The 17,355-nt window shown below is 42.9% G+C and overlaps 1 protein-coding gene across 1 annotated transcript; it reads right to left on the bottom strand.

The window, feature by feature from the left end:
• Positions 1-380: 380 nt before the first annotated feature.
• Positions 381-13,275, bottom strand: per1b (period circadian clock 1b). The gene is made up of 19 exons (XM_061961107.2): positions 13,085-13,275; positions 7,770-8,487; positions 7,388-7,641; positions 7,178-7,299; positions 6,859-7,060; positions 6,555-6,749; positions 6,111-6,189; positions 5,533-5,639; positions 5,305-5,458; positions 4,944-5,217; positions 4,714-4,822; positions 4,078-4,243; positions 3,760-3,998; positions 3,316-3,678; positions 2,450-3,240; positions 2,187-2,373; positions 1,899-2,112; positions 1,269-1,419; positions 381-1,183 (listed from the first exon to the last, which is right to left on the bottom strand). The coding sequence occupies exons 2-19, from the start codon at positions 8,174-8,176 to the stop codon at positions 941-943; spliced, it is 4,257 nt and encodes a 1,418-aa protein (XP_061817091.1). The 5' UTR covers positions 8,177-8,487; positions 13,085-13,275; the 3' UTR covers positions 381-940.
• Between the last annotated feature and the right edge of the window lie 4,080 nt (positions 13,276-17,355).

Here is a 17,355-nt window from a genome sequence, read left to right as displayed (position 1 = left end):
GCTGTGAAACATTTACGTGTGAGAGTGAGGGCCCCTGGTGGCTGCTATGTTGGCGGATGAAACAAATGCAAATGTAGGATTTAGGTGTAAGTTTTCTTTTGTTCTTGCTCTTTGTGTTCTAATGTAAGTACTGTCATTGAGCAGTGAACTTTGCTGCTTAGTCCAAACAAGGGCATTCCATGGTCTTTTTTAAGCTGCGGTGACCTCTGGGGTTAGAAACCACAGCGAAATGGGCGGTTTGCAGCGTGCACAGCAGCAGCAGCTCCGTCCTGACACGTATTTGTACGTGCCAAGCGCATGCTGAAAGAATAGCCTACCGGACAGCTTAGGCGTGGTACAGCTGAAAAAAAAAAAAAAAAAGGAGGCGCAAGTACATCATATTTTAAGGTCTTTCACATAATTTTATTGTCGTTTTTTGTACAAAGAACTTGACAAAAATATGAAACATTTGCAGACTTCACTGACGCCACGAAGCGGGATATCACATGATGATCACCACAGCGCCACACAGTGGGAAAAGAGAGAATAAAGACTCCTTACACAAATCACCACTTCATAATCGTGACAGATTGGAACATTCTCTCTTTAGCTGCTCCATCCTCACATGTATAAAACTATAAACAATTTTTTTTTATACAAAATAAAAACATGTTTTTATTTTCTGTACATTGTATTCGCGTGTTGACGTCAGGGTGAAGAAAAGTGGTGAAGTACATCCATCCACATTCACCTGCCTCCCTTGTTGTCCTCAACACATGAGCCACCAGCGAAAGAAGGGGTTTAGAAAAAAAAGAGCGTGAAGCTCCTGTATTGTCCTTGGTCACATAGAAGTTCAGTGTTCGTGAAGAAACAGCAGCTGTCCTGTCAGCATGCACCCTCTCGTCACTGGATGTGCACAATCAAAGTGTTTTTTTAACCCTTTGGCCTCTGACTTCATGCCTCAGACCAAGGCCGGAGTGATGTCCTCCACCAAGTCCTCTGCTTGATGGCTCTTCTGTGTTTTGTCTTCCTCCTCCTCCTCTGGGTGATGTTCCTCCATGGCTGCCTCCGACGTGCTTTTCTTCACCTTCACAGCAACCCCCTCTTGAGTCTTTAGCACAGAGCACAGCTCCATCTCGTGAAGCTCCACGTCAAAGGGGGCGGCGGGCGGCGTCGACGTGGGAGACTTGCAGTCGGTGCAACCCTGGGAAGAGTCAAAAAGAAAAGACATTAGAATTTATCTTGACCGAGCAAAGGTCAGAGTGGAGTAGAGTGTAGCGTTCACTCACAGAGATGTTGATGGCTCGAGGCAGACGACCTGTGCGCACCCATGGGTGCACCTGGCTGAGCTCTCTCTTCTGGTCCTCTGTGAAGCGAGGCTGGTGCTTCTGCATGTTCCTCAAGTTCTCGCGATCCTCACGCAGCACCGCGTCCATGTCCCTGTAACGCAATAACGGATTGTAGAACTGGATCGCACAACTTATCAACGTGCGACTACTAGGGCTGTGAATCTGTGGGCACCACACGATTCGATTCAGAATCGATTCTTGATTCAAAATCAATACTTTTTTTTAATAACATTGGGTGCCATTTCTACATTCCTCCATAAAACGGATTAACAATAGTGATACATTTTTATATTACTACAAAGAAAACTAGTTTTGTTTGTTTAATAAAATTCAAAAAAATCTATCCAAACATTTAATAAAGTCAAAATAAATAAAGTATTTTCTAAAGTAAATCTTTACAGCAGGTATGATGATCTATATCAACAATATGATTTCCCTGAGTGTCTGGACAGGAAAAATTTAACAAAAAAAAATATATTTAAGATTTTTTTAAATCGATTAGAAATCACGATTTATTCGAAAATCTATTTTTTTATACCCCTACATTACATTAACTGCCCCCTGTTTTACCTGATAGGCAGCTGGTAGGTCATCATTATTTTGTTGTCTGTGTTGGCCATCAGCAGCCAAATGGGGTCCTGCAGGACACACTTAATGAACTGCTCCTCGCCACCGTCCCCTCCGGCGCTTCCACCGCTGCCCGCCGGCTGCTTGCGGGCATGGTCGTTCTCTATTGAGTCAATGCTGCCAAAGTATTTGCTGGTGTGGCTGCCCTGGCTACTGCCTGGATGGACACCAAATTAACAGTTAGAAAGCTGGAAGCGTGATATGAAGTGACGGTGTTAGTAATCCACTTACTGGTGCCACTGGTTCCAGAGGAGCAGCATCCGTTGGAACCTGAGCCAGAACCTGAGGACCTCGTCCCTGAGGACCCTGATCCAGAGGCAGCTGAGCCAGTGCCAGAGCGAGAGTCTTCTTGTAGCAGCATGTCCAGCAGGTCGCTGGAAGTTGACATTGCGTCGTTGTTGGACTCATTGGCTTCCCCCTATGATGGAAGACGGTGAGTGTGAATGTTTGTCACCTAGTTAAATAATTGTAAGAGTCGTCATCTGTGCGCTTACAGTCTCATTCTCCTTGGTGTTGTCATCAGAGCTCCTCTGGTTGGCTGAACTCTGCCCCCCGGCTGTGACACCTTGTACAGTGGGTGTGGCTTGTTGGGAGGCAGTGCCAACCTCTAAACGGTTGCTCGGTGACTCCTCCAGCTGCAACAAGTTGAGGGGGGAGGAGCACCGAGACTGAAATAGTGGCGACCCTGCACCCTCGCGGTCTGCAGGTATTTGTGTGTAGGACTGCGGGGTGCTGCTACGAGACTGCGCGCCTGTGCCAGGCACGCATACCGGGTTGGGAACGACTGAGGAGACAGGGACTTGGACCGGGACCGGGACCGGGACTGGGACTGGGACCGGGATAGGGGCGGTGCCAGGATAGTTAAAGTTTGGATTGAAAAACGGTACGTGTGTGGTGCCTTGCTGAGACATGGGCGCCCCCATTTGAGGGAACATGTAGTTCGGGAGCACAAAGGCCATCATGGGCGGCACCATCTGGGCAGGGGGGAAATGTGATGCGTCTGGAATAGGCTGAGGGAGTGGCGGGTAGACCGGGTAGATCGGAACCATGCCAGGTGCAAACGGGGTGGAGGGAATGTTGGGCTGAGAGCAAACAGATGGCCAAGAGGAAGAATTGGTCAGGGCTCCAAGGGGCATGTTGCTTCTGGGGTCTCGACACATCCCACTTGGACCCGCAGAGCTGTGCTGGTCGGAAGACTCCTGGTGCTTGACTCTTTTGCCACCACGACCACGTCTGTGACTGGAGCCTCCCCCTGCGGCCGGGTAGTCACGAGAGCAACGCACACCTGAATAAAATGAATTGGAATTAGTTTTTACGTGATTTCCACAAGAAGAAAAGAGTGAAATGAAGAGTGGGCTACCTCGCGACAAAGGGTTGGGGCCGGGGGTGGGGCAGCGCACAGTCGAAGACGCAGTCTGGTCGAAGACGCGCAGCTTACTGAGATCCTTAAATCGATCGAGGAAGGCCTGCTCCTCTTGTTGGGTGTGCGCAGAAAGTACCTCTTTCGTCAGACCCAAGCGGCCGCCCCCACTTGCTGGCCCTGCGACACTCCCGCTGCGCCAGCTGTCCCTATCTGGCTGTGTGACTTGAGGGGGCAAAGCTTTGGCGGGTGGAGGAGGAGGAGGAGGAAGAGTGATGGGAGGGGGACCATTAGAGGGAGGAGTCGGGGAGGTGTTAGGAAGAGCTTGTGTAAGAGTGGTAGGAGCCTCCTCCATCACGATGTCTGTTAGGTGAGAAGACAACACAAATGAGTTACAATCCATTCAAATGAATTTAATTAAGACTTCAGTTGATGACTACCAACCTGACTCAGGAGGCTTCTTGTCCCCAACGTGCACAATAGTGCTGCTAAAGCTGCACTGGGATGTGATGGAGATGACACTCTCCGCTTTCATGGCCAGCGCCAGTGGGGGAAGAGGAGGATGTTCGGCCACCAGTTTAGCGTTTCCGATAACGTCCTGCTGTTTGTCCTCATCAGATGCCGAGGAAGAGGAGCCATACTTCCTTTTGACCGTGTTGGGAATGTTACAGCTCTCCAAGTACCTGTAGAGGATAGTCAAGATGCTTACCACACGAGTCAAATGAGAAGCAAATCCTTGGAGATTAGAAGCCGCTTTAGTACCTTATGATGCTGTCCAGACAATTGATCTGCTGGTAGGAGTACCCGGGTTGGGGATCTTTCTGGACAAGTGGAGCGGGTACCATGTCTTTGAGAGGTTTGGTCACGTCAGCAATGAGACCACGGATTGGGTCGTTGTTGATGGCTTTCAGTCGACTGCTTATGCCAGCTAAAACAAAACAAAAAAACAACTTTAGACTCCCTTCTGCCAGCTTTTTGTCTGAGGTATGTAGGGCTGCATGCAGCTAGAGATTATTTAAATAATCCAGTAATCTACCAATCAGTTTGTTTGATTAATCGGCTACAAGACACTTTATAGCCTCAATGTGTATTTAAAGGAAAATAGATTAAAAAATAAATAAATGCACATCATCAACATTGAACTTACTTAACATGTGCGCATTAATAATATTAAAAAATGAATCTCTGTGTACGCCACCACGCAGATCATAGCCCCCAAACATCACCGCTCTAGTGCAAACTATGTTCTCGTATTTAAAGTTCAGGGCACTTTTTATTTATACTCATTAAACAATCATTCGAAGCAACAGAACATAAAGCAAAGCTTGTTTCTAATCAAATTAATCTTATTAACCGATTGAATGTTGCAGCTCTAATTAGGTAGTCTAATATTATTACCTGTGCTGGTGTTTTTTCTGGGTGCCGGCTTGTTACGAGACTCGATAAAAACCTGCTGCCCGTTAGTCTTGACCATGTGAACGTCTTTGCAGATCTGCTGGAAGGTCATCTGGAACAACCAGTGCACGAAAAACAATGTTAGCTCATTATAATATGTGGCACAAATGCATGAATGGCACAATAAGTACAGTGGCACTTTGACGGCCAGGCATTTAACCTTTTAGACTCACAGGCTTGTGTAAAACAACTGCCGCCGCTGCGTCGTCCATGACGGGGCCATTGCTATCACTGGAGGAGGCGGCCGAGGCACTCGGGTGCTGCGGGTACGAGCGGCGCGAGCCCCGTGACCCACTGGACCCCAGCGAGCTGTAACCCTGAGATCCGCCGCTGTGCACCGGCTGCACCAAAAGACGGTGGATCCGCTCGCTGAGTTGCACAACATCTGGCGTTGTGACGCGGGGCTCACATTCCTGTGACGTGAACACATCCTCGTTGAGCGGGCTCCTGGAAGAAGGAGAGTGCGGTGCCTTGTCATTCATTGTGCATCTTAGTGCACATAAACACTGTCAGTCTGCGAGGAGGTACACTTACGTTCTGACTTTGTGGCGGCCTACGATGAAGGCCACTTTGCGGCTCCAAGGGTTGACAAATGACGACCAGCTGGTGTCAATGGTTAAGTATTCCCCGTTGCGAGCGCACATCCTCAGTGGTGCATATTCGAATGGCTGCCCAGCAAACTGAAGGACTGGAAGCAACAACAGAGACAATAAACATGCGTGCAAAGTTAAGAAGGGATAATAGAAGATGAATTAGGCTCACTCTTCTCATGTATGGCCACCATGGTCGGCCTGTCTTCAGGGTGGATGTAGAGCAGAGTTGGGGTTCCAACCAAGTCTTGCGGCAGATAGCCTAGCAATGGCACAGCCCTGCATCGAGACCAGATTACCTTTCATTCATCGGCACATTACAAATAAAACTACTGTAGAACATCACTACGGTATATCAAGGAGACAAAAGCGCTTGTAGAACCAAAAATAGCCATAGCTTGTACAATTACTTGTGACTGCCCAGAGACAAGGTGAATGGGCGAAAATAATGGACTTTTTTTTCACAGGCGCTTGGATAATACTGATCAAGTTAACAATACTAAAACACATTGACATAGAAAGGCTGATATTTAAAAGAAATTACCCAGGATGTCACCGTGCACATTCTAATACATCCCTTTGGGTCGACCATATATCAATAAATTTCGACTAAAGTGGGAATTAGTTTGTCGACATGGACAGGGTGACAACATAAACAGGATCGACTTAAATGGGTTTCACTGTAAATAAAATGTAGAGCTTTGTCAAACAAGCGCTAGTTAGGGCGGTTAGGAAAGTTGGGAAACTGACCTCTCGTCCACTTCCTGGAAGAGACAGGTGGGTGTGTGACTGGTGGTAAAGATCCTCTTGTCTGTAGGAATCCGAGGTGCTAATGGGATAGAAGAGAAGGGAGGGGTGGAAATATGTTTCAGACCCAACCAAATGCCTCATGTTTTACACATATACATACATAAACATGAAATGCATCAGACGACTTGACGCCTGTGCGTAGGAAGATGTTTAAAATCTGTGAGATTGGATTGCATGAGGGTAGCACGTGAAGTCTTTTCCATTTCCACAAACTCAATTATATTCTAGAACTGTGAGTGCAGGGTTAGTATGACATTATATTCATTATCAGTGGCTCCTAGTCACAATAAGTTAATAGTGTTTTTGATAATTATTTCTTCTATAAACACTGATTAGTGAACAACAGCTTGTATGAAAATATAAATTATCAGGTAAATATAGTACCTTCGTATCCAGAGTGGACCCTCTCTGCAATGAGCAGACAACAGGGCTGGGGGTCGGCAGTATCCGAGTCCCTAATAGTGAGCTGGTAGGGCGTTAGGCGAAAAGGGTAATAGCGCATCCCGCTGCCACGTGTCTGGTCGGCGCTGATTCTGCAGAACATGGACTTCTCCTGAGTACAGTCCACAGCAGGCGAGGCTGAATGGAGCAAGGAGAGGGTCAAACCAAACTGCACAAGCATATGATGACGTTTCTGATTGTTCCAGACAGCAACGGTGGATCATGGTACTGTGGCGTTTCATCTCACCAGATCCAATGCAGGAGGCCCAGAGGGGCAGGCGGCAAGGTGCTGTGCCGCTGTAGAAAGTGCTGACGTCTTGCGGGGCCAGAAGCTCGGAAAACATCTTCCCCTGGAGACATTCCGGCTTGCAGCGCAGCACGGATGATCCCTGGGGTGACACGTACACGACCCGACCCGACAGGAAGGACACTGCCATTGAGAAGGTGTCCTGTGAAGAAAGGAGTAGCAGAATATAACAAGTGAATATTCGATTGACTCCTCAATTCCTTGTTCTAAAGAATTGTAGGTGAGCTGAAGAAGGAAGAAAACTGAGGTCCAAACTTACAGTGTTCTTCAGGGTGTACTCTGAAGTGATGTTGTCAAGCTCCTCAATCGTGAAGGCAGACAAATCCAAACTGCAACCGTGACACTCCTCCACACTCCACTGGTGATAGTACTCCTTGTTGGCTGCACACATGGACATAAGGCATGGCACACATTAGCTTTGGCCCAAGAGGTGGGGGTAAAAGAAAGCATGATAAAATCATTATCTCACCTCGGACTTGTCTGACACACTGCAGGGCGTATTTCAGCGCATTTAGAGTGCTGGAGTGGCTTTTCGACTTGCGCTCGGACGGCATGCGCAGCTTTAGCTCTTTGATGGCCTTCATGAGCTCCTTCTGCGTCTGGACCCTTGCTGACTGGTTGCTGCTGCAGCCAGAGGTGGAAGGTGGGTCGCGCTCTGAGCTGGTGGACAGCAGGCTGTAGGCCAGGGAGCCACTGGGGGGTGACAGGCTCAGCGAGTTGGAGCTGCAAAATGGCGGAAGCTTTAGAATCAACGCTTCAAAGATGACTCGTGTTTCGATGGTAAATGGATTATACTTGTATAGCGCTTTGACACTATTTTCACATTCACACACTGATAGATGTGAGCTTACCTCTTGTGGCTATCCATCATGCCGGAGTCCTTGCCATTAGACGAGCCGTGAGAGCTGCGAATGGACTGGCCCCCGCGAGAGCTGCGAATGGACTGGCCTCCGCGAGAGCCGCTCTCCCTCTCTGTGCCGCCCTCACTCTCCCTCTCACCAGAGTCGTTGCCACTGGAGAGCCCGTCCATGTCGTCCGAGTTGAGCCCCCTCTGGTCTCCAGATCCAGAACCTCCACTGGGGGATAAGCCACCACCATTGCTGATTCCCTGCTCCGGAGTGGAGACATCTGCGTCTGTGGTTTTTACAGAGTTTAACCCTTTGGACTCAGGGTCCTGATCTTTGTCTTTGTCTGCAGCCCTTGACACTCGCCCCCGGGTGTTGCTGCTCGCCACTAATTGAGAGATCTCATAACTCATACTAGACTTGGATGAGACCTTATGAAGGTGTCAGCCAAAGAATAAGTGGAATAGTTTCAACTTAGGTAGGACTACTATGCACATATAAGTGAATCATGGTGATGGTTGCTCGTGATTACAACTATGGGGAGAATACCATGGTTTCTTGAATAAAAATATGGATGTAAACCCTTTGTTGTGTTGATATTCAAATAGTTGGGAAAGATGAATTTCTGATATGAAACAGCCTTGGCACAAGCAGACCAATGAGAGGAATGAGATCTTGTTCGTTCTCGCCTCTTGAGATGTGTTGCTGGCAGTGTGAAGGCCTCCTAAGACAAGAGAAAAACAGAGAATTGGAAACAGAACCAAAAAACTAAGGGCTGTGATTATGAAAAGATTAGTAATGTTTAGGGTCTTCCAAGGACTCTAATGATGAAAGCAAGTGTTGATCATCAGACACCGTAGTTATACAGTGTTGTTTGGTGGGCACACCTCATTTGTCCACCTTAAATTAAAAAAGGCCTTAGAGAACCGAAGGCCCCTTTTTTAAACAGCAAATACGTATGCATGCATCTCAATATAGAACAGGTGGACATGCGTTAGTGCCTGAGTTAAGTAGGACATTTGTCAGTTTTCATAGCTTAATCCACCCAGAGGACAATTTAAAACAAACAGGGGTAGATAATCTGCAGGAGCTCTAATAAACTGGTTTGTTTCTGAATAGTATCCACAAGTATATATCTGGTCAGTGCCTACGCAAGTAAAAGACTAGTGCTATTTATTTCTTCAGTAGCCTCATAATCCTATAAAGCCTACAGGTGCAACGGGGAAGACGAACGTCACGCCTTTCAAATGAATTACTCTCACATGGCCCAACGTCTCAAGCTTTAGGTGCACAATCTGGTCAGAGCGGTTTGACCTACAACCCTGTACTGACCACACAAACGTACATGCGTTGATACTTATGACTTGGCAGGTTTCAGATTGCTCAGTAGACCTGACAAGAGGATGACAGGTGACAAGGGTACCTCACACAACTAAAATTACTTTGGAGAAGATGCTGCAAAGAGAAATATGTTATCAATTGCTGCTGGTTTCTGTCGCCTTTGAAATGCTAATGAGCATTCTGCTTGGTCAGATGTATTATGCACACTCACGCATGGCGAAGTGCGAGCTCTACAGTTGGACCAGAGCAAAGGAGCAGTTACAGCTGAGAAATATGCCAGCCGGGCTGTCATCTAAGTAGACTTCAACAGGCAAGTAAGTATCAATGCAAACTAATAAACAACTAATAAGTCCTTACTAGCAATGCTGTTGGTATGTGACTTTGTAGTAATGCAAAAATAAGTGGACCTTCTTCCCCCACGCCCACACACCGTCTATAATGACAATGTGACACCAGCACATGCAGAGAACACAACATGACACTTGACTTGGAACATACTTCCCCACTGCAGTGTACGTATATATCTATATGCATATATATATATATATATATATATATATATATATATATATATATATATATATATATATATATACCATCATGCACCATTGTACATCTATTTGTTCGTTTTAACGCGGACCTCCCATGAGCTCCACCGGTGAATAAAGTAACCCTACACATACAGCATTTTTTTCCCCTGGTACATTCGGCACGTGTACTTGGACGTGTTTTCCACAGTGCAAGAACAGCCCCGGATTGGCTCCCCTACAGGGCCAATCAGAGAGCAGGCTGTGCAGAGGTCTGCCTGTGCGCAGTGCCGGCTGCCTCTCATTGGCTGCTTTCAGCTCCGCCCCCACGCTCCTCGACAGGCGGCCATGTGTCAGCTGATCCAAGGCCAGCTCTGGCAGGGACATGCTGCTGCCTTTCTATCATCACTTCATACATTACGTCACAATTGTTGTATATATACAGACAGACAAATATATATATATATATATATATATATATATATATATATATATATATATATATATATATATATGTATGTATGTATGTATGTATATATATATATATATATATATATATATATACATATATATATATATATATATATATATATATACATATACATATATATATATATATATATATATACATATATATATATATATATATATATACATACATGTATATATATATATATATATACACATACATGTATATATATATATATATATATATATATATATATATATATATATATATATATATATATATATATATATATATATATATATATATATATATATACATATATATATATATATATATACATATAAACATCACCATTACCTACAGTACAATGTCTGCGCTCAGTGGGATACTAACTGTTAGGATGTTGATATATTCTCATTTAGATAAAGAATGGCTCATAATCCTTGTGAGGAAGAAAAAAAGTGGGGTGTAACAAAGCATCTTTTCGGGTCTTTTTCGTCATTTCCGGGTCTAAGTTGGCTGTCAAAGTGTACCAACTTCTCAGTTTATGTCCACATCATTTAAATATTAAGGTGAGAAGTATGATTTAGATGATAAAATTAATGTTCACGATCTCCGAGGCGAGAAAGCAGATGATGTCAATACGGCAGCATAAGGAAGTTACCTCTCTCTCTGATCATTGCGCTGCTAAATGTAGGTCCTTAATGTTAGCACTCATAATAACAATATCGCTAATACTTGGCTAATATTTAGGTCACAAAATGAAAATGGATTATTGTTGGTGCTTTTTGGATGGTAATGTATTGGGTTTTATGACATCATGGTTCCCATTGGCTCCAAGCTTACTTTTATTTACGTTTATGAACGACTAAGAATGCGCATGTGTTGACAAAAACAAAAGTGAAGTTCCACTTTAAGCTAAAATAGAATGTGCGGAAAAAAAAAAGTTATGATTAATCTGCGTATGTACACGGTTAATGTGATAATTTTTTTGTAATTAATCACATGAGTTAACTCTGTATTTTTGACAGCATATTAATTAACATTTACAATTATTGTGACACTTCAGTGTGTGCATGTGCGAGCATCCAAGCAAAACATATTTAAAGCATTTTAAAACAATCAAACAGGACTCATTCTTTGAAAACGTTTTAAGAAAGCTGTTTGGGTTCTAGTAGTGGCCAGGAGGGTTTTATTGATGACAGAACAAAGAAATTAGACTGAGACTTCAAAAGAAGCAATTGGTATGAACTCAAGCAGTTGCATGCTTGCAAAAACAACATTAGTGTGGAAAATTGGATGCAGCTCACATCATTTGAATACAGATAACCTTAGAGTAGGGGTGTCAAACATACGGCCCGGGACCGCAAACAGGTTTTATCCGGCCCTCGGGATGAGTTTGTTACGTATAAAAATTAGCCAAAATGTTTGAATAAAAGAGAGCGGTGTTCTAAATGTGTCCACTAGATGTCGCAATACCAATTATTTGTATCTTTGTAGATTATGCTGCACATGTAAAAAAAACATATGTTAGTGCACCAGTCGAGGAAAATGAGCAAACTACATGAATAACATCCTGTAGTTTGAGTTTGATAGTATTTTTTTTATCTTGATAGATTGAAGATTAACACCAATGAGTTGACTGGTGAACATTATCACATAATTTATTCAGAAAGTGTGAATAACGACAAATAAAGATAGAATACTATTAACCGCAACATGGCCCTAGTGTGTGTGTGTGTGTGTGTGTGTGAATGTTGTCTATCTGTGTTGGCCTGTGATGAGGTGGCGACTTGTCCAGGGTTTACCCAACCAGGTATAGCTCGGTTGGTATAGTGGCCGTGCCAGTAACTTGAGGGTTCCAGGTTCGATCCCCGCTTCCGCCATCCTAGTCTTGAGCAAGACCCTTTACCCACCTGCTCCCAGTGCCACCCACACTGGTTCAAATATTACATAGATATTGGGTTTCACTATGTCAAAGCGCTTTGAGTCACTCGAGAAAAGCGCTATATAAATATAATTCACTTCACTTCATTGCTGCCCGAACGCAGCTGAGATAGCACCCCCTCGCGACCCCGAAAGGGACAAGCGGTAGAAAATGGATGGATGCAAGTGTAAAAAAAACATTATATGTACATTTTCAGAGTGTGCTTGTTCTATTTTTAAACAAAGAAAAACAATCTGAAGTTTTCTTTATTTTTAAGTAATCGTACCGTGATTTTACAAGTGGAGCAGATTTTCCGATCTAAAATGGGTTTGACACCCCTGCCTTAGAGTGTGCATTTATAAATAACGATTGAAAGCTATAGTAGCAATAATATATTATTAAATATAACAATTTAAGTGTGTCTAACTAATAATAATAATAATTATAAGTTGCTCATTTTCAAAAGTGATATATTGCCATCAAAGCAACAAGTGTTACAATTGTATGCATACTGGACTAGAAAAAAAACACTCAGATGTTGAAAGTGCATGTTTTTTATGATTGATAGTTTTATTCAAGGATGTTAAATACTGCTTATATTTTTTTTATCTGGGTTTCGTGTCGTGCCTTTTGGGAATGTCGGTCTGTAGGTTGCAGTGTAGGCCTTGAGTTGCACATCAGCCCAGCCCCACTGTTCACTCGCCATTGGCACCAGCAAGAAAACCAGCATCAACTTGTGTACTTGTGTTAGTGGATCAGATTTTAGGCTGCTATTATTAACCTATTAACCATTTTGAGACGGATATTTGTTTGTTTTTCTGTCGACTCGAGCTGACAGTATCCTGCGTGGAAACAAAACCACTGTTGATGGTACGGATAACACGGGTGTGGGCGTGCAGGTACAGAGTGTCCTGCACAATGCAACACTGTTAGCATGCGAGTTGTAAACTCAACACGCACAGATCCACCATGATGAGACAAAATACCTCGACGACTTCGCACACCTGTATTAATTCGCTGATTATATCGCGTAATACTTCGAAGCAAAACGACGTACCTTTTTATTTCCCTCTTTAAAAGGAGATCCGTTGACGTTGTATTCCAGGCTGAGGTGTCCAGAAATTGTACCACTATGTCATTTATCCAAAATTGTATTGACGAAGACTTGGAAGCAGCTTCTTCTCCACTCGACAGTTTTCGTTTGCTACCCCCACACCCTTTCGACACTAAACAGGAGAGTACACACGCAGGAACACACGTGCCCGGGGATGGACTCTGCATGGGCTCGCCTCTCATTGGCGGACGTGACACCCCAAGCCGCGCCCACATGGGTTCTATTGGACGAGGGGCGGGGGCGGAGCTTGCAGCACGGGGCTCGCTGGTCACGTTGCCTGCTGCCTGCTCCTGTGTTCTTTACTAAACATTGAGAACACGTGAAAGGGCGGGGGCGGCACTGCCCCCATTGCTTTGCGATGCGCCGTAGTGCCTCAAACGGGACGCAACGCAACTTTAAACAACTACCAACAAGCACGTTTACCTCTAACACAGACTGCCTGACATCTTTTCTAGTTTTAATAACGCTATCACGTGACTTTACTCTCGCGTTCACGCGTTTCTTGGAGGAAACACAGCCAACAAGCGGTTTCTGCTGCGCGTCTAGTGGCATCGTTACGGCGAGTGCAAGCACATTTCAACGTGTTTGCAGGGCGCGGACGTCATCTGTCCTGCTGGGCTTGTCCAGAATCACATGGCAAACGGTGTGGTCGTCCTGTGGCGGTAAACAGAGCAGATGTAGGGCGTTAAGGCCACATGCCATCGAGTTAATAGGCGACCGATGTACTACTAAACTACAACTTGCACGTTGTAGTTGCTTTCTGTCAACGCCATGTTCTCTTCTGTTGGAACTTGGAAGACACGCACTGCCTGCACAGGACAGCTGCAGTCGGCATGTCTGCGGTGTGCGAAGCAAGGGGCTGCACACAACCATTTTCAAGAGTCACTGTGATTTCGTTTGCACATTAAAACCAGTAGGGGACATTTCACCTCACATCCATTGCATCCACACCAATCTGTTCATGTCCCATTAGCAGAGTTCTGCTCACAGGAGGATATTTAGTTGTTTTGATTAGTCAGCCACTAATGCAGCGTTTATGTAGCAAGTGCTACAAGTAGTGTCGTAAAATAACTAGAGATGTCTTTACCGATATTATCGGCCGATAAATGCTTTAAAATGTAATATCGGAAATTATCGGTATCGTTTTTTTAATTATCGGTATCGTTTTTTTAATTTTAATTTTTTTAATTAAATCAACATAAAAAACACAAGATACACTTCCAATTAGTGCACCAACCCAAAAAACCTCCCTCCCCCATTTACACTCATTCACACAAAAGGGCTGTTTCTTTCTGTTATTAATATTCTGGTTCCTACATTATATATCTATATATATCAATACAGTCTGCAAGGGATACAGTCCGTAAGCACACATGATTGTGCATGCTGCTGGTCCACTAATAGTACTAACCATTAACAGTTACTTTTACTCATTTTCATTCATGACTAGTTTCTATGTAACTGTTTTTATATTGTTTTACTTTCTTTTTTATTCAAGAAAATGTTTTTAATTTATTTATCTTATTTTATTTTATTAATATTTTTAAAAAAAAGGACCTGAACTTCACCATACCTGGTTGTCCAAATTAGGCATAATAATGTGTTAATTCCACGACGATCAGTATCGGTTGATATCGGTATCGGTTGATATTGGTATCGGTAATTAAAGAGTTGGACAACATCGGATATCGGCAAAAAGCCATTATCGGACATCCCTAAAAATAACCCACGCAAATGTTGTTAGTTAGGTCACCTCATCAGCTATGGAAGTATAATTGTCTCACATCAACTTATATATATCAATATGATATTAATAAATGATAAATGGGTTATACTTGTATAGCGCTTTTCTACCTTCAAGGTACTCAAAGCGCTTTGACAGTATTTCCACATTCACCCATTCACACACACTGATGGCGGGAGCTGCCATGCAAGGTACTAAGCAGCAGCATCAGGAGCAAGGGGTGAAGTGTCTTGCCCAAGGACACAATGGACGTGACTAGGATGGTAGAAGGTGGGGATTGAACCCCAGTAACCAGCAACCCTCCGATTGCTGGCACAGCCACTCTAACAACTTCGCCACGCCTTTTCCAATACATATGCATATATTAATAAATATCCAAATACAAATGTGATATACAAATAAATAAACAATTTGTATAATATATTTGTAAATATATTTTTGAGATTTGAAAATATATAGAAATACAATTTATAAATATAAAAATGTGACATACAAATAAATCAAGAATTTGTGTAGGTCACATTTATTTGTGCATCTGGTTTATGGGAGGAATGTCTCATCGACGCAAAAGCAAAAAAAGCGATCCACATATGCAAATTCAATATAAATACAAATACAAAATCAAGCATATTTATATTCAAATCTCAAAAATATATTTACAAATACATGTTTATTTATACAAATTCTTGATTTATTTGTAAGTCACATTTTTTTATTTATAAATTGTATTTGTATATTTTCAAATCTCAAAAATATATTTACAAATACGCGTTTATTTATGCTAATTATTTATTTATTTGTATATCACATTTGTATTTGTATATTTATTAATATGTGCATATGTATTAATATCATATTGATATATATAAGTTGATGTGAGACAATTCTACTTCCATAATCAACCACTATAATCTATGTATCAGAATATGAAATACTTTATTAATCCCCGAGGCGAAATTAAGATTTTCAGCACAATCCCATTCAAGAGTAGACAAACATTACAGGGAGACAGTAATTCAGTCTAAGCCTGGGCCCCTGGAGAGGAGGGCCAAACTGATGCCAAAGAAAAAAAACATCATAGCCATAGCACCCATAAGCATGTGTGTAAGAGGGAAACATCAAAGAAAACAAAGGACATTAAAGACATTAAAGGAGCAGAGCTGATCCAACCACCCATTTTTACATACAACTACAACAGTAAAAAACAACCAAAAACCCTAAACATATACACTGTGGTGGCCTCTGCGGTGTTACACGCAGAGGCTGCTGGGGTGACGGGAGCATGGCCAGAGACAGGAGCAGACCCAACAAAGCAACCAAGAGAGCCGACTCCACCCTTGGCCGCCCACTAACTCTCGGCCAGTGTCCAGTCTGCATGGCTGAGCGAGGATGGGCCTAAGGAGACCGAGGTGTCCGATACACGCTCATTCAGTCAAGACACTGTGAAGCCTTTCCGTTCCGGCGCTCAGTCTGTATGTTTACACCAGGTTGGTTTATTTTATTTATTTATTTATTTAAATTAGGACAATGCATATTCATCAACATAGAGCAACAAGGTAAATATGCCGGAGTTAGCACAATAGCTAATTTTCGTCCGTTGTCCTAAGACTGGTTAATACAGTAAACATTCAACAGGTCATGATACAAAAGAATACATCAATCACAAGACAATACACATTACAAGCATACCATAAGCACAGACCGTAGACAAAAAACTAAAACAAAGAACAAACAAACAGGTGAATAATCTAATTGTGCGTGCATGTCTGATTAGTTTTTTAACCACTGTTTCAATGCAGTTTTAAATGTTAAATAGGTGTCACCCTTTCTGACATGGGCTGTTCCACGACTGTATGCCTCTGATAGACCCCACCATTTGGCCAAATTTAGTCCTGCGCTTTGAACGTTGCAGTCCCCTTTGGTCACTGCTCTGATGTTTACTTGACTGCTATTTTTTTATTAATAACATCCATCAAGGGAGGGGGAGCAAGTATATTTAGAACTCTATAAAGATGAGGCAAGCATCCATGAATATCTGATAATTATCTAAATCCAATATATTATACTTACTTAAAATGTTATAATAATGATACTTCATAGGTTTTTTGTCTAAAATTTTTAGTGTTCTCTTGATGAGAGACTTTGTTGGCTTCAGGGTATTCTCTGAGGTATGAGACCAAGTTGTATAGCAGTAGTTTATGTGGCTGAATATCACGGCATGCATATATACAGTCGTGGTCAAAAGTTTACATACACTTGTAAAGAACATAATGTCATGGCTGTCTTGAGTTTCCAATCATTTCTACAACTCTTATTTTTTTGTGATTGGAGCACATACTTGTTTGTGACAAAAACATTCATGAAGTTTGTTTCTTTTATGAATTTATTATGGGTCCACTGAAAATGTGACCAAATCTGCTGGGTCAAAAGTATACATACAGCAATGTTAATATTTGGTTACATGTCCCTT

The sequence above is a fragment of the Nerophis lumbriciformis genome, linkage group LG05 (assembly GCF_033978685.3).
Source record: "Nerophis lumbriciformis linkage group LG05, RoL_Nlum_v2.1, whole genome shotgun sequence".
Lineage (NCBI taxonomy): Eukaryota > Metazoa > Chordata > Actinopteri > Syngnathiformes > Syngnathidae > Nerophis > Nerophis lumbriciformis.
This window is presented reverse-complemented; position numbering and strand designations above follow the sequence as displayed.

Coding starts and splice junctions, on each gene's coding strand:
- per1b (XM_061961107.2), bottom strand. CDS start 8,176: ATGAGTTATGAGATCTCTCAATTAGTGGCGAGCAGCAACACCCGGGGG. Junction 5,640..6,110: donor TTCCAGGAAGTGGACGAGAG/GTCAGTTTCCCA, acceptor GTCTCGATGCAG/GGCTGTGCCATTGCTAGGCT. Junction 3,241..3,315: donor CCCCAACCCTTTGTCGCGAG/GTAGCCCACTCT, acceptor CATTTTATTCAG/GTGTGCGTTGCTCTCGTGAC.